This window comes from Scophthalmus maximus, chromosome 19 (genome assembly GCF_022379125.1).
Source record: "Scophthalmus maximus strain ysfricsl-2021 chromosome 19, ASM2237912v1, whole genome shotgun sequence".
Classification (NCBI taxonomy): Eukaryota; Metazoa; Chordata; class Actinopteri; order Pleuronectiformes; family Scophthalmidae; genus Scophthalmus; species Scophthalmus maximus.
Window position 1 is genome coordinate 15,733,779 of NC_061533.1, and position 17,860 is coordinate 15,751,638.

Consider the following 17,860-nt stretch of genomic DNA (forward strand, 5'->3'; position numbering starts at 1 on the left):
GTGTGTGTGTGTGTGTGTGTGTGTGTGTGTGTGTGTGTGTGTGTGTGTGTGTGTGTGTGTGTGTGCGTGCGAGTGTGCGCGGACTCCGTTGACTCCCCCAACACATCCTCTCAGAGGAATAACGTTTTCTCAACTTTTCTCCTCTTTTTCTGTCATAATTAGCATTCTGTTCTCAATTTGGCCGCTTAATTAGGTGTACATAACCTTGGATTTCCAGTAATGGAAAACCGGAGGGCTGGCGAGATGAAGCCATCATCTTCAGTGATTAAGATACCTGCGAACTATTGTACACAGACTCGTCTGTATTCACATCATTACATGGTCAAATTAACATTTTTGTTCCACCTGTCTCGGACAAAGGTAGCCTGAGCGTAGCTATAGAAATGCCTGCGAGTCAGAGCAACTGAGAGCCGACGTTCTAGAGACACCGCCTGAGGGCCACTGTGGCTTTAATAGAAATACTATCCTTCAAAAACAGGCCTGAGTGAAAAATTGACAAGACATATGGATGGGTAAAAGTGTGTATATAAAAGTGTGTGTTTGTGTGTGTGTGTGTGTGTGTGTGTGTGTGTGTGTGTGTGTGAGCAGTGTTTGGGGTTTTGAGCAGGGAAGGGGCCAAAATAGAGAGATATGGAGAGAAGGGCAGAAAAAGGAAGAGGTGAGACGAAAGGGTGAGGTGACTGAATATACGTGCTCCTCCCTCCATGGGAGATTGAGCTGGGACTTGAGGCTGCAGGAGAGGGGGTGATGGCTGTTGGCATGGTGGCTGGTGGAGGTGGAGGTGGTGGTGGGGGGGGGGTCTGCGTGTCTCTGTTCTTAGGCACAGTGAGGTTATGCAAATGCTCCGTCAGGCGGAGGGCAAGGCTGAGTAGGTTACTGACGGGCCGTAGAGTACACAACATGTCCCCCACTCAGCCAGGCAGACAGCCAGCAGAGACACTGACAGAGAACAGAGGGGGTGAGAGAGGGAGAGAAAGAGACTACAGGGGAATGCTAAGAGCCAAAAACCACCAGCCTTTCCAACTCTTCCTCCTTCCCTTCACCTGGTTTGATTAAAGTGAGCCAAAAGAATCCTAAAGAGACTTTTATATCATCTGGACCCAAACCCCTCTGGGTTCAGCTCTGCTCTTTGATGTCACCGTTAACTGACACATACGCAACCACATGCACCTGTAACCCCAATAACGGCCCACATCAACAGCAGAGACCGTTTTTGGTCAGTCTTAGGTCAAAGTGATATGGTCATTTTGTACTTATTGTAACTTCAGAGTAGCTTTAACATGACTACAGTGGACATATACAAAATCTATAAACCATGAGGCCGAAACCTGTCCAATGGTCACAAGATTAATATGAGGGATCATTAGAAAATAAAAGGGATAATTAAGGAAGGACTAATTTGAGATAATTAAAGAAGATTTTTCTCTAGCCTTACAGTTTGGGCATTGTTTTTCCTTTTCAAGTGACCAATAACTGTTCAAATGAAACAAACCGAGACGTGTCAAGGGTAATATCGCTCCTCTGTGAATATCCTTAGTTTGGGACGAAGTTTTGCAAGAAAATGCTGTTTCACTTAAAGGGGCCACAAGCCAAATAGATTGGGGACAACTGCTAACAGACTTTAAGTTATGTTTCCCCCAGTGTAAATCCGGACCTCACATGGTTTCAGCTCAACTCCAGTGTTGTTTTAATCACTTCAGCTTTATTGGATTTTTATTTTTCTATTAAAGCAGTGGGCTCAATGGGAGACTTGTGCTAAACGCTTTAAAGATTAACTTATGAACTCACGCTCATTGAAGGCATATTCAAATTCCTCCAGTGTTTTGGGGAAAGTGAAAGGAGGTTCATCTTTCTTCATCAGTTCATCCAAGTCTATCTTTGACAGCAAATCTGAGGAGACAGATGGGGAAAAAAGCAATATCAAAGGTGAGTAAAATTTGCTGACAAATTTGGTGAAGTTCCCTTCTCGTCACAGCATGTCAAAATCAAATGTTCACATCATGATTTCAATCACAACATTAAATCATTACAAGATCTAGAAGTTTCCATTTAGATTTGATAATGTCTCCCCATCCTCTGTGCCCTAAGAGCCCTTCATCATCCTCAAGTGGCAGAAAGAAAGAGGCAGGAAAGAATGTCTATTGACATTTTTCGGTTAATTCTGTCAAATAAGTTAAAAAAAAGGGGCCCGGGGGAAACAAATGGCACATATTGGTCCACTAATAGATGGGTGAATATTCTCAAGGTAAGGTGGGACATTTCCTGTCCGGTGTTATCTAACAATACAATATATAAATATCTAGAGCCACATTTTAAGTGCACACGTTCACACCTCAGAGTAAGAGGGATTTTTTCCTGTGACAACAACAACAACAACAACATATTGTCCTTTAGTTTTGGAGACTGTGGGACAAGAAGGCTGGACAACATCAGCGATGTAAGTCCATGTCATCTCTGGGACAGACTGTAGCCTCCGACGACGACATCTGCGATTTGATGATGAGATGAAGTGACCCATGAAGACCCCAAAATAAGCAAACAGGTTGTGAATTAAACTCGAGAATCATATACATGTGACTGTACGCTACAACTGGCCGTGTCAGTGATGATCTGACACGTGTCAGTGAGTCCCTCACCATACTTCAAATCTGTACTTTGGCCACAGAAATTCCTCATTCACCTTTGAGTGCAGTAGTTTTCTCTCTGTCCTCCTGGCCAGCAGCCTGGGCCATGGCGATCCACAATATGTGCAGGGCAAGTGTCACAGCGCGAGGATGCGAGAGCATGAGGCCTTGTTGCTCCTGGAGATCAGTGAGGTGCGTCCTGTCACGTGAGGGGCGGGGGCGTCAACAATAAACAAAGAGGGAAAACAGAAGCAGAGATGAGCGTTGCTGGGACACACGCGCGATATTGCATCATACTTCAACAAGCCTATTCCTGTCTGCGACTGCGTCTATGACGTCGCAGCCCACTGTCGAATCCTGCACACGTCGAGCTGTCCGAATGAAGGGGCGCGGTGGTCAAAGTACAGGCGGCTAAAGACAACGTGTCCGTCGTCGTGGATTCTGTGTGACCGGAAACCGTGAGCAACAAGCTGCAACTCTGAACACGTGCGACGACTGAGTTAATTGTGCACACACGGCAAAGTTGCTCTGGCTTTTTTTTCTTTTTTTTTTTTAAACAAACAAAAAGGACAGGCTGCCGGAAGTGGAACGCGGCCATGTCCACGCGCTCAGCTGCCTCGCGCCGCTCACTCACTCTCTCTCTCTCCACAGCACTTTATTTTTGTCCCGTATACTCTCGAAGGAAAAGCACACCTCCCGGGGAATGTGCGCAGTCGCTCTGCGTGGAGCCGCTGTGAGAGCGGGCGCGTACAGTGGGACTCATGGCGGGCTTTTATTTTCACACCCGGATGTAACGCAGAGGCACGGCGGGGGAACAGCCGCTCGCAGTCGACGCATTGCATGCTCGTGTTGTGTCGTCGCTCGACTCACGCACCATCAGTACACATGCGACTGTCTGTCCACTTGCTGCTGCTGCTGCTGCTTCCTCGAATTTTTTTTCTAAAACAGGAAGTAGTCCCCCGAGCAGCGCCGAGCTTCCGAGAGCGCGAAGCTTCCGGGTTACCGGGGCAACGGACTGGAAGGGATATTTAAAGACGCAGTAGCGCAGCGCCGCGCAGCTGCTGCAGCCAGCTCGTCCAGATGTTTTTCTCTTCTTATGTAACTGAGTAACGAATAACCGTTAGTGATGACACCATACAACCAAATATGATGCTTTTTGTTCCAGATCAAACTACACATCTGACATGCACCATAACCCTCTAAAAAAATATGATGCAAGTAGTTTTACCCGATCACTGCACATGTGTACAATTGTGGGGTGTTTCCTATTGATGCTACTTTATACTTCTACTCCACTAAGAATTTTTTTTACTCAAAAAATAACAAAACATCACATCGTTACAGATCAAACCGATGGTTTACAACATTTTTGCCTTTTGACGGCTTAGAAAAAGCCGAATTTCCACATAATAATGCTTTTTTGTCCTCGAAAAAACTCTCAGAAAATGTTAAAATAATGCAGTATGTCACCAAACATCTGATATTATTTAAAACAGAGATTTGTGTTATCATAACTTAGATCTTCCATCTCTCTCTTGTCCCATTTATTACTTCACGACCCCTCAAATCTATTATGTGAACAAACCAGCTCCGCCTCCAGTAGACAGTAACATGCTGCAGTAATCATCTCATGATATTGTACATTTTTTGCAAATGTTATCTATTTCAGATGGGTTTTTTTCCTTTTGCCTTGATTAGATAGTGACAGTAGAGAGTGACAGGAAACATAGGAGAGAGGCAGGGAATGAAGGAGTAATTGGTCTGTTAGCCAGAAGTCAAACCATGGATCTGCTGAATGAGTGCATGTTTGCCTATGGACTGTGCGCCATTCGGCAATGTCGCCCCTGTCTCTTGAATTTAACAGACTTTACCCTGACCATCATATTTAAGGTGTTGGATACTTTAGGCGCTCGCCCACCAGTTTCCTCTCTGGACAGGCTGTTGTGTGAAGGTGTCAGGACCATTCTCACGAGACTATTTACAGCGCATTTAAAAAGAATGGAAACTCAAATGATTGGACTGTGCAAGAGATGATTTGGAAATCACTAGCCAGTCCCTGTTTCTTTGTACCATGTACATTGTGCCTGTCCTGTCTCCTCAAGCAGAGAACTGGAGATGCTGTGAAGAGAAACTCAAATAAGAGACAGAGACGACATATCGTGGCGCCGATATCCGCAGAGTTTGACAAGACAAAGGAAATGCGTCTTGCTCCCTCAGCGCAGCACAGGCGAGGTGTTGACTTGTTACAAATCTAAGTTGCTCAGATTTGATTTAACCTGATAAAATAAAAGTCTGATAAAGCAACCAGTGACTGGTCATTTCACTTTGACTAGAGGTCAGAGACTTGCACAAATCTAAAACTCTGCTCAAACTCAAAGCAGGAAAACTTGGTTGTCACAAAGCAGAGTAGACATTTAGATCACTGTTCCAACTTGTCTCTCATAGGACTTGATGTGCAATTGAATTACTTTGAATTACACTTTACAGCAGGCCTTTGAGGCTTCTGTGCAACGGAAGCCCCATTGTATAAAGAGACATTCAGAAGATGTAGATAAATTCCTGCACTGTATTTGGGACTTGACATGGAAATAAAGAGAAAGATGGTATTCTTGTAATTCGACCGTGCTGCCTCGCTACATGCCGACGCAAAGCTTGTTGAACTCACAATGGATGAACATACAAATAAAACCGACACATTTTCTGTGACAGTTTCCTGCAGACAATGCACAAATGCACTGAGGGTATACGCAGTTGAAGTGGAATCAGAGAAGTCAAAAATGCTGTCACCGTTTATCCTGTATGAAAATGTCACGGTGAGCTCTGGGATTCTAAAAGTGTTTATGTAGGTTTGATAATCCCAAAATGAATACTGTATTGAAGGAAATTCAATTTCCCCTTTGTGATGAATCATTCTTTGTCACGATTTGTTGTGAATTATACCGTCAGCTTTACTGACAGATGTCTTCTGAGCCTATCACCTTTCTACAATGGAAATACAAATGGATAACCCTTCAGGTACTTTCTCGAAGGGGGAGGGGAGAGGAAACGGAGAAGGAATCAAAGCATTTTTTTCCCCACAGAAAACCGTTATCTAACAACAACAATTTGACTTGGCGAATACGTTCCTTCTGCTACAACAACATTCATTGTGTTAAATTAGGTTAATTTAGAAGAGATTTATGTTTTTGTTGCTTATTCAGAGGCAAAAGCTGAACTCTGTTGCTGAACGTTTTGCTGTTTTCTGTGTTCTCTCAATCTTTATACATTTGCATTAAAAATCTGGTCAAGGAAAGGAACATCTCTCTCTGGAGAAGGAAATGTTTTCCTTATCTCTCGAAGGAATTGCACAGCAGTAGCCTTTGTGAGCTACAGTTATGTCCTTGATGCATTTAAAGAGCATAATTTGAGTTGTTTAATCCTTGTTTGAACATCAAATGTAATAGGGAAGAACAGATGATGTATGTTTTCAAAAATGTAATGCTAACTTAAGTCATAAATCATAATGAATTAGAGATCACACAAGTTGATCATACGACAGAAGGAGCATATTCAGTGGTGGAGTAAGAACATTATTTTATTTTCATGTTTAATTCTAAAACATTCTCTCTCTTCATCTCATAAATAACAAAATGCAGACACAGTTGGAAAAAATATACGGAGCAACACACAAAATAAATGTTTTCTCAGTTTGCACAAAATACTGACTGATATCACATAGCCGGGCAGATTTTTTGGGACACACTCTAATCAAAACATACATCTTCTTGCTTCACAGTCATAATTTTTGATGTTTGCTTTCAGGAACCAGGAGAAAGTATGCTGACACCAATGTCTTTACACTGACTGACTCCAAAAAATATAAATAAAAAAATAAAAGTGCCTAGAATGATCACACAGTCACATCTTGTCCCAGACAAACAAATCAGGGTTCTCCATTTCCCAGAACTGATTTCTGGAGATGTGCTCTAAAAAGATGAAATGCATCTGATGCGGCGTAGAAAAGCACGGGGAGTTTGTCTGATGCATGTGTATAAAGAGGGAGGAACTGTCTCCCTCGCTCTTTTTGTTGTTACAGTTTCTCGTCATCTCATTCGCTCATGATCTCTCACAAACGCACAGGTATGCAAACTCACTGCATGCAGTACATGCACAAACCCACTTACACTCACAACCACACATTCTACAACCCTGAGAGCTGCAAGTGTATATTACAAGCGAACGTTTGTGACATGATAAAAAAAAACAAAAAACTGCATGGACTTTCATTGGGCAGCACTTTCATCAGATGGTTGTGTTTCCCCCCTGGATCTGCTGCGCTAGTGTCTCCTCAGCTTCAGAAGGGTCCTGTGGTCCCGCACTGCAGCAGCAAACAAAATAGGCTCTCTTGAGTTCTTCCAACATCGCTTTCTCTCCATCTTCCAGCTCTGCACCCTCCTGCATCTCCCACCTGGAAAACATAGACAGCACAGGGAGTGGGTGGACAGAACAGACGGCACATCAGCTCTTTTAATATTAACAAACATTTGACACCTCGTCGAAAAGGAAAACACGCACCCAGCAGCAGCAGCTACAAAGACAAACCTGCTGAATGTGTCGACACCTACAGTACAAGATATGTTGCTCTCTATTTGTGCAAAAAAAAACCAAAAATACAGGATCAGCACAGCAACAAAATGCTGTTTATGTTTGTTTTTGTGTGCCCTTTTTTGCTCGCTATTTGTGTCCCACGTAGAAAAAAAGAAAATCCCCCACTGCAAGCAACTCAACTGGGGCTCAACACGGAGTGAGGAGAAACCTATTGTCCAAAAAACATATTCTCTTTCTCCTCAGACAGAAACTCTTCAAGGCTCTATGAGCAACATTTTCACTCCTGAAGTTCTCATATGGGAGTATTCGTCTGCTTTTTCTTTCAAGCTGTGTGGGTCAGTTTCACAGTAGTCTCTGCTGCTGTGCTACACTATCAGACTTAAATAGAACAGATGCTTTTGGCTCCCTGTGTCAAGTTGTCTTCCTCCGTAAGTCATGGTAAGGCAACTGCAGAACCGTCCCTGTCCGGGTGACTAATTTTCCTGGAGGAAATTGCTTCTCATATCTTGTAGCTTCTCTGTCTTGTTTAATCGCCTGCACAGTATGTCTGTCCATCACATTTTCTAATTCTTTAAGCTACAAGAGTGGATGGAGGGCTCCAACATGAAGACATCAAAGGTAGTCACGTTGTAATTCACCCACAGTATTTCAGTGGAATCCCTAGATGAGTGACTGTGGTCAATCAAATCCATATGGAGAGCTGGGTGATGGCTGTCTTTGAGCTGCCGCATCACACTCCCTCCGAGGGGAATTATATCTGTCTGACTGCAAATGATTGCATTTTCATTGCAATCTCTGCGTCCGCTTTTATCCTGTTCTCCCTCCTTTCCGATTCCTCGCTGCATACTTCAAATATGTACCATATAGTTGTGCTCTTTGCATGTGTGTGATGGGTCCACGGGAGAGCAGATAGAGGATGTGAAACACCAAATATATCAGGCGTGTTTCATGCACGATAAAAGGCGGGCCTCTCAATGCCGAGCACTTAGGTACAGTTTCAGCCTCTGTCAGCTTCAGAGTATGTGGACGATTCAGACTTCCTTCTCCTCTGCTTCCCCAGTACTGTCAGTGTGGTAAGTACCATCTATAAGGATCAGATCTTACCATTAATAAGGACCAGATCTGTCTATGTCAATGTGTAGCCTTGACAGAAAGGTTTCTTCTCATGAGAGAGCATTCTCCCTCCACGTCCATCTTTGGTAACTAGTTTCTTTATTTCATGACTACTTTTTGTGTCCATCTGAACCCCACTCTGTCTGTTTGTCAATCTGTATCTCTAAAAAGACAGAAAACGGTTAAAGCATGTCTTTGGTGACTGTTTAGGAGGAATGAAGATGACTACTAGGGGCGGACAAATTGCCCCAATATTATCTTTTTCAGTCACATGAAATGATATCTACTAAATAACCATTATGGGACAAGAATAACACTCAGACAAAACAATACAAATGTCACACAGGGAGCGAAACCAGAACACAAGAACAGGAGGGGAGTGAGGGAGGACAGAAAGCTGCAGCAACGGTGGCCAATAAAAGGAACGAGCAAGACAGGAAGGTGCGCTAAAGGTTTTTCAATGTTTAATTTTCAAATAGGATTAAGCAGAATGACATTTAGCTGAAGGTTACAGGCTCAGCATTGTCTTAGCTGATATTGATATGCAGGAGGCGCCCCGCTTGTCACCGGGACAAACACCGCTGATGAATGAGAAGCCTTTCCCCAGGAAGGTGTTAAGTGCAAATTTGAAATGAGAGAGAGGTAGAGGTGGAGAGAGAGTGGGGGGAAAAAAAGACAGAGCACACACAGACAGAGATTGAATTACCACAATAGTTGCCATGTACGCTGTCACTAGATAATGTTGCCCAAAAGTGTAAATTGTTCCGTGGAGTGTAAGTTGCGTATTTGTTGAGACTGGTTGATCTTGTGCAGAAAATGGGGCCAGAAACACACACAAGGTGCTTCGCTGTGTGTATCTAATTTCAACAAGTACGGCACAACAATGCCTCTTAGAAATGCATAAGTGGGCTAAAGTTGACAATAACTTCACTGTATCCTCATTTTCCTGCAAGTTCTCCCCCGGAATTTACATCTTAATAAGGGAAGTCTTACCCTTTAATTCTTATGGGCTCTGCTCATTTCTCATGCATTAATACTGGAGCTGCTGACTTGGCTCTTCCTCTGAATACAGAATAGGACACACATATTAAGACTCATATATTTACAGGATTGATGCCACGGGAGATTGTCTCAGAGTGAGATGAAAAGGCTGGCTCAGATGTATTTCAACGTGAACATCAATGTGAGCTGTCCTGATCATGGGACCGCGCAGGCACAGGACAGACGGCATCTGTCCTGATTTCCAGCTGATAATGAGTGGTGATGTCTGACAAATTAAGAGCATAAGCTTTGCTCCAAGATCACCCGGCGATCGACTTCATAAATCTTACTGCGACACCGCTGGAACTTTGATGTTCCACCGCAGCTCGCAGCGACAGAGGATAACAGAAGGAGGAGTAAACTGATAGTGAAGGAAATATCGACATTTAGTGTGGGGGGGGGGGGGGGGGGAACATTGTCCAAATAAAACAGACAGAGGTGCAAGTATAGGCTGTGCCAGAAGGAAAGAGAGCGAACAGAAAGACAAAGTGCTTGAAAGATCGTGAGAGGCAGGGCGACAGTGGCCGGTGGTTTCCTCCGCAGCTGTCAGCGGGCTGAGTGGTTTCTCTCACGGAGCTCGGTGTTTGTGCGGCACTCGGTGCCCTGCCTGCTCTGCCACTGGGACCGCTGTTTGTTTAAAAGGCTCGCCTGTCAAACACAGAGCGCCACCAGCAGCCAGACACTCAGCTAAATGACTCTGACAGCAGTCCTAATCAGAGGCTTCGCACATTGCTGCAGGGCCTGGAGGATCCATCATAACCCAGGCCTAAATATTTAAAGTGCTAAACTTTCCAAAAGGTCAGGGCTTTCCATGCATGCCAGAGCGACATGTGTCAGAGGAGAAGGGGGACGAGGGACTGAACAAGACGGGAGAGAGGGATGGGAGAGAGAGAGAGAGTGAGCAAGAGAGAGACACATGGTTAAATGTTCTCTATCATTTTCACCCTTGTGAGAACCCCTTTCGGTTTCAGACCTCTGAAATCAGGTTGCCTGTTGTGAGCACACGTCATTTCAGTGTCGAGTCTTCGCCAACTCATTTTAACTTATTACAGTGAAAGAGGCCTTAAGTAAGGCAATACTATCACAAAGTTGGGCTGCAAGTGACAAGCGTCCCTCGCTGAACGAGACACTCGGCTTCACCCTCTGAAAAGAAAGAAATGAATATGAACAATGATCTATCAAAACTTTGCAGACAAGTTTAAAAAAAAAGGGAGAGAGAGAAAGAAAAAAAAATAGCTCAGTGAGCGAGCAGTCTGCCCAGTGAAAGCTGGACCAAGATGGATGAACCTTTTCAACCACAGCGACTGGAGCAGAATCCTTTTATATTAATATCAAATCAAGTAGCTACTTTTTGCTGATTTTAGAGTTCAGAGTTCAAGGTTAGGAGTTTAGAGGTGATGAGGGAAGCTGAGGGAGGTGGACGAATGGAGGAATGACCAAACAAGGTTTTTTACAGTTATGTTTTTTGTCTGGTTCAGCCCACACCATCTCATCTCATGCTCCTGCACTTGGCCTTCAATTTCATGTAGTTCCACGGACATTACTGCCGTGCACCCCGGTGCATGGGAATAAATCATTACAGGAGGGGAAAACAAAAGACTTCTGAGGGTTTGGGGTTGTTGTTCATGACCTGTTAGTGGTTTTAAGGGAAGCTCAAGGGAAGTGAGATGTGATACGTGTCAAGCTTGATTTCGAGCTACAGTGTTCCTTGAAATAGAGCACAAAAAAAGGTATAGGTATTTAGTCAGGAATGGACGTTGTACATTAAAATATAGTTCAGTAGGGGGTAAGTGACGAGTTCCCAATACAACGCGGAAGGCAGGGGGTGGGGAGGCGTGTGTGTGTGTGTGTGTGTGTGTGTGTGTGTGTTGGGGGGGGGGGTCATCTCTTTGACTCAATTTCCATTGAGAAGCAAACATCCAATCCAATTTAGATATGTGCCTGTGCTAGGCCATGAGCCAGAGGGAGATTGTAACTGACAGCCATTGGACAGCTGGCTGGATTTGAATATTGACGAGACAGAGACTTGACAGAAGGGATTATGCTCTACCTTCTGACTTGCTGGCTGCTACACTGATCCATTCTATTGTCAGATCAACTCAGTGTCAGGTCTACAGTATGTCCGTGTGGCACGGGGATGCCACTCAGTATTAGACCCTACCTGAAATTCATCTCAATCCAAAGTGATGTCCACTCAAAAGCTACACGACACACTCTAAATCAACAAGGACAAAATATGCAACAGCAAAGCAAATGTATTTCAAAGAGGAGCTGATGGCTGTAGTGTACGGCTACTGTGTTTGGTATAGACATCCTAACCTTAACCCTCTCTAACTCAAAACAATCTCCTAACTGAGGTGAATCACTTCCTAAGCTTGTGATGACATTTTGACCTCATGTATCAAAAACTACTATAACATACATGGATGTATCACGTCACATGTATCGCAGAAGCTCCACTTTAGTATGCTGCAGCAAGCCTATCTTCAAATTATCAAAATGTGTGTGTGTGTGTGGTTGGGTGTGGATGCTTATATGTTAGTGTGTATGAGCAGTCTCCCCAACTTCAAACCGGCCCCCGTCTCCCACCCGGCGCACACCCTCCCATCTCGGGGGCCACCGAGAGCAGGCGAGTCACAGAACGCCTGATCAAAGGGCCTCGGACAGATCTGTGAAGGCCCGTTTGAACGGGACGTCCACAGTTACACAAGTTGACACGTTTGTACGTGCTTTGGCACACACACACACACACACACACACACACACACACACACACACACACACACACACACACACACACACACACACACACACACACACACACACACACACACACACACACACACACACACACACACACACACACACACACACACACACACACACACACACACACACACACACACAAGCTCAGGGGCACACGAGAGCATGCACAGACGGCCACCCAGAAACAACCCCAGAATTCAACTCCAAAATCCAAGAAACAAGAAGTCGAGCACATCAGAGGGCACACGGGGTATTTTTCCTTAAATGCATCACACGTGCATTCACGCACACATCCACAGTTCCGTGAGAGAGAGGGGTGGAGGGAGAGAGTCGGGACTAGACGCACTAGTGAAAGGACAGGATCTACTGGTGAGGACTAAGTCAACAGAATTAATGACTAATTTAAATATAAAAATCACATATGATTGAATAATTAGACATTTAAAGAAACAATTTCAACATTTGGGAAACAAATTTGGTTATGTATGGATTAAAAAAACAAAGATGTTATAATGTGTTATGTAGCGGGCGTCAGAGGTGCAGAAAGATGGATTGTGTTACTGGTGGCCAGAGCCAATTTCCCCCCCGTTTCCAGTCTTTATGGCTAAGCTAAGCAGCTGCTAGCCCCCAGCTTCATAATGAACAGTCAGAGGAAACACTGTGTCTACACAGAGAGCGTAGCAGCAGCTCCTATGTGCTCCAGCTCCGTCTTTGCAGGAGCCGTTCAGGCACAGTGCTGAGTCGTAGGTCATCCACGTATTGGAAGCACTCAGTGCCAAATACTTTTCATTCTGGTCACATGAATAAAATATACTTGAAGAGTAAAAAAAACCAACACCTTGGTCAAATGCAACGGAGACGTACGACTGAACAACAGGGCTGAAATGCTTTCTGTGTAGACAAGTGTATTTCCTTAAAATAAGTAAGTATTGCTTTAAAACTAAAACTTCTCAAGAGTTAGTCACTATAAATACGAATGCAAAGAAAGTGACATTTATGTGAGATCCTCTGCTGTTGTTTTCCATCCATAATCATTCATTTATGTGTTGGTGGTGGAAAGAGGATGTATTGAAATGATGTTACAAAAATATTCACTTGGACAAAGATCTCTTAGCTTGTGTTTTATGTGTGTGTGTTTGCGTATTGAGGACGAAACTGTTGCATTATTTTGCAAAATCCCACTTCATATTCACACAGACATGTGACCACATATTTCAAATGCTGTTCCTCGCCCTTCACTATTCTCTCCAGTCATCCAGGGGGAAAGTTTGTGTAAATTTGCAGTGGTTTAATTACTGAATAATTTAGAACCATGCTCCAAATTAATGTAGATATTTCCATATTAATGTGTTTGCCCACCGATTCCACACTTATTTGTACTGCGGACAGGAGGGTAGCAATTATCACAGCATATCATAGCAGTTGTGGCGGCATTTCAGACATCATTAGGCTGCTTGTCCGCCACAGTGTGACTGAGTACTATCTATTGGACACAGCTTGGTGCATTCCTCAGATAGGCTCGCTATGCTGCCGTGAGATCTATCAAGTCTTGCTCCGAGGGGGAGGGGGCAATGTGTGTGTGTTTGACAAGGTGAGGTCCAATTTGGGCTCCTTGCTGTTTGTGAATGTATTATTACACGCAATAAAAATAGGGGACCACAGCAAATAACCAAACACCTGCCACACGTGCACCGCCAACATCTCGTGGTCAGTGCGGTGCAGTGGCTGACTGCTCCACACAGACACCGAGTTCTGCACATGTCCCAGGAGGTTGACAGCTCTCTGCTCCTCTTATCTCCACACCTCAACCCACCCCCGCCCCCATTTCCCCATCTCGGTTCACCTTTCCTTTCTTCCCCCTCAGTCTCTTGACTGTTTGGCTCTTGTTAGGAGCTTGGCTGAGCAGGCTGGCACCTTTCACTGACACAGCACCCAAGAGGAGGTTGTGGCACGGAGAAACGCGAGCGTGCGTCCTGCATGTGCTTGTGTGTGTGTGTGTGTGTGTGCGAGACCCCTCTCCCTTGAGCTACTGTAAATCATTAAAGCAAAGGCCCTTCATTAAGGGAGCCAAACACCTTGGCACCTTTCAGCCATGCCCAGTGTAAACCTGACAACTGTCTCACGCCGCCTCTCTCACACTATGGAAATGACAGTTGTTTGCAAAAGAGACCAAACAGCAACTCCAAATCAATCTCAGCCTTTGTGTTCCATCATCAGCTTTCATTTGTTGCTTACACCTTGCATTTATGATGTTGCTCCTCTCTAAGGCAGTAAAAATGACACCTTTGAAAACTCATGTATGTATATCTAAGCGCAACACCCTTAATTTACCCCATATGTCTCATGACCACTCCCCCTCCTCCTGCTTTTACCTTCCTCTTGTTGGTCATTGCAGTAATGGGGGTGGGCGAAGTTAGCAGGGCAGCCAGGAAGTCAGTCATTCAGCCTGGCAGGCGGGTAGGCAGGCACCTGTCAACGGCTCCGGTGTGCCTACAGATTTCTGGGATTAAAAGTCTTCCGCCATGAGCCAAAGGAATGGAGAAGGCCAGAGAGGGAGAGAGGGAGACGGACAGATATGGATAGGTTGCGGGAGGAAGAAGCCAGAGGCAACTGGTGACCCTGGTGTTTGTGTTCATCTCTTTGTGGACTTTCCCGTGCACTTCCCTTTTGCATTGCACGGGGAGCCAGCATGGCCATTAAGCACGAGAGCCTGCTATGTTGTGTGTTCCGAGCAGGAAACAGTAATTGGTTGTTGTAATTATGATAATCAAACACCATCATGCATTGTGCATGTGTGAGCCCTGCGTAAAAGGTCCTGTACAGACTTTGCCAGTTGTTATGGCTGCGTCCTCTCTCGCGTCACACGTCACCTACTGAATCTTTATGGACTCGCTCTTTTCGCTGATTACTCCGCAGCTTCTTCCAGTCAATTTGAGGTGACGTCTCCACTCATTCCCTAATCACTTCATCAAGTTTCCCCTGACAGTTTCGCTGCGGGTTGTTTCTGAATTATCTAAAATGATTTGTGGTTAACCTGTAAGAATTCCTCTACCCTGCCAATGTCAAGTCTTTGTCCACCAATTATCTACAACCGCCAGCCACTATTCTCCACACGAGGCTCCACCTGTTGCCTTCAGCGTTCCCCTGAGATCCAAACGTACTTTAAACTCTCTACGGCTGACAGATGATCTACGGGCCCGCGACTTTCTTTCAAAAATAATCATTAACGCCTCCCATCACACACACACACACACACACACACACACACACACACACACACACACACACACACACACACACACACACACACACACACACACACACACACACACACACACACACACACACACACACACACACACACACACACACCTCGGTGTCTTGTGACCGCATTTGGGTATACTCTTTTAAACCTTGTCACCAAATGCATAAAATATTACCCATGAATTAATGAACAAAGTTGATTCAGATAAACAGTCAGTAGCTTTAGATTTTGCCCGGCTCTCTCTCTCTCACACACACACACACACACACACACACACACACACACACACACACTGAGAACAAGCGTTCACTCAAGCAATCTCCCCACTGAACAGCATACAGAGGGGAAAAAAGATGTTCATTGTGATTTCACCTCAGCGTGCTACCAGGAAATAGCCTATTACTTATTCAGTACTTTCTCTTTGTCATCTGTGCATATATAAACTGTGAAATCTACTAAGGAGCACTGGGGGTTGAGAAACTGCGACTTGCTCTCAGACAAAGGCCTCGCTCTCAGACATTGATCTGGCAAAACTTCTATACAAACCCAGCCATATATCATCTCCATAGCCGCTATGAATAAATTGCATATTTCAGCATATTCCACTTTTTTACGGATTATGTAGTGGCTTAGTTGGGTAAGTTGCTTGTGTGGTTGGTTTCGGGGCGAGTGATTGAGCCAAAGAATAAACAGATCTGTTGGAATAAAACTAAAGTTGGTGGAACACCAAAAAATTTAAAAATTCAAAAGACACATTTAGGCTAGTAACGACGATACAATACAGCAACCGCTGCATTTTTCTCCTGCACTGCAACTTTTAAGTCCCTGTCTTGTACAAATTTAACATGTTTTTATTGTCTCTTTCTAATTATTGTATTTCAATGTGATTTCATGTGTTTCTTCCCATTGCTTTTAATGTTTTGTGTGTAGCACTTTGAATCGCCTTGTTGTTGAAATATGCTATACAAATACACGTCCTGCCCCCCGCATGCTGTACCCAGACGCCACTCAATGTCCTACTGCTGCGTCCATCTTATGTGAAAGGCAAATTTTTGGGAAAATGTCAGGACCTGATTTTCAGGAGCTCATGTCTGAAAACTGCTTAACTGACACCCCCCAGTGCCGTACTGTACACACACCTAAGTCATGACATTATTAGCAATGGGCTCCCACAGTTTTGCGATTGGTTCCAGCAGTCATTGATCTCACCTTTTTATGTGTGTGTGTGTGTGTGTGTGTGTGTGTGTGTGTCCTTGGTTGGTGGTGCCCTCTTATTGTGTATCAGATCAGGGCCTTGTTCTCTCGCCACATCAAACAGTTCATTTTCCACTATGCTAATGGCAGTTTTAGGGGGTTAAGGAGATAAATAAATCCTTGCCGTCACCTCATTTAAAATCAAATGTCACTTAATTATAGCTGTATGTGTTTTCAAACACTTTGCATAATTTATTGTTCTGCTCCATTCTAATCTCCAGATCCTTATCGCTTGCGCTCTATTTTACCCTCTCTATCCTAATAATAAAATCATAATGCTCCCTCTCTCGGTTTTTCTTTCTCTTTCTTGCGGCCAACAGCAGTGTGCAAGAGATAAGGGAGGCGATGAAAAGACGTTTTTAAGTTGTGCCTCACCTTGTAGGGTTTTGATGCTGTAAAGGTCTATTGTCAGCTCCGGAGAGCATACATGCGCACGCTCACACGAATACACACAGCCCTCTGGCTGTGTTGCATTTTCTTACAACCAAAATACAAACATCGTCAAATTCTAGGAAAAAAAGTGGGGCAACGCCATCATTCATGTTTGGGTTACAGGCACAAAAAACAACTCGACACGGCAACGAGATTTTTCAACCATTGTCAAGAAGTTTTCTCTGCCTCCTCGCCCACTGGCTCTGCCTTTCGATTCGTCGTGGCACTAATGTGCCAGAAAGAACCAGGCACATTAGTGACATTAATGTACTTGTGCGGTGTGGGTAATAAAAAGGAGGTGAGGGGCACTAATATGCTACTTTAGTGGCTGCGGCTGCCATCATCAACACTAAATGTCATATCACATCACTCATTTTCTTTCGCTTGAGAAAAAAAAAACCGCCGAAAGTTGGTATATTGCCTCCGGTGACCTTGCCCTACAACTCAATGGGGACTTCCTTGTGGGGATTAAATTAGGGGGCAGATAAGACAACGGGGCGGAGGCAGAACTTCAAAACGGGGCTTTGATTAAAATCCATAACATTACACATGCAGGGATTCCATTTTGAATTCATATTTTAGGCATATTTTACAAGCATTTAGAAATGTGAGAGAGTGAACATCTCCCCATACATTCACCCCTCCTATCACTTTGCATTCAGGGAGCCCGCTGTGCTGTGCAGCTGCAGCTGCTGATGAGGCTGGCACAGTAACTCTCCAGCTGTACACTGGATGAGAAGATAGATGTAATCCTTACCATCAGATGTATTTTGATTCA

The 17,860-nt window shown here is 44.4% G+C and overlaps 2 protein-coding genes across 10 annotated transcripts in view; both read right to left on the reverse strand.

Moving 5' to 3' along the window:
• The window catches only part of fam172a (family with sequence similarity 172 member A), a 142,562-nt gene extending 138,928 nt beyond the window's left edge, over positions 1–3,634 (reverse strand). The window contains exons 1-3 of one of the 3 annotated variants that reach the window (XM_035640206.2): positions 3,499–3,634; positions 2,681–2,823; positions 1,789–1,890 (exon numbers count right to left, since the gene is read on the reverse strand). In XM_035640206.2, the coding sequence (XP_035496099.1) occupies positions 1,789–1,890; positions 2,681–2,786 (208 nt within the window). In that variant the 5' untranslated portion in view covers positions 2,787–2,823; positions 3,499–3,634. Of the gene's footprint in view, positions 1–1,788; positions 1,891–2,680; positions 2,824–3,254; positions 3,407–3,498 lie in introns of those variants that run through there. The other 2 variants (XM_035640204.2, XM_035640207.2) reach the window with 2 other exon arrangements.
• A 2,546-nt stretch (positions 3,635–6,180) lies between these two features.
• kiaa0825 (KIAA0825 ortholog) overlaps positions 6,181–17,860 on the reverse strand; it is a 111,344-nt gene continuing 99,664 nt past the window's right edge. For 4 of the 7 annotated variants that reach the window (XM_035640183.2, XM_035640179.2, XM_035640182.2 and 1 more), the window contains one exon: positions 6,181–7,071. In XM_035640183.2, coding sequence (XP_035496076.2) covers positions 6,958–7,071 — 114 coding nt within the window. In that variant the 3' untranslated portion in view covers positions 6,181–6,957. Of the gene's footprint in view, positions 7,072–14,503; positions 14,646–17,860 lie in introns of those variants that run through there. The other 3 variants (XR_004794573.2, XR_004794575.2, XM_035640185.2) reach the window with 3 other exon arrangements.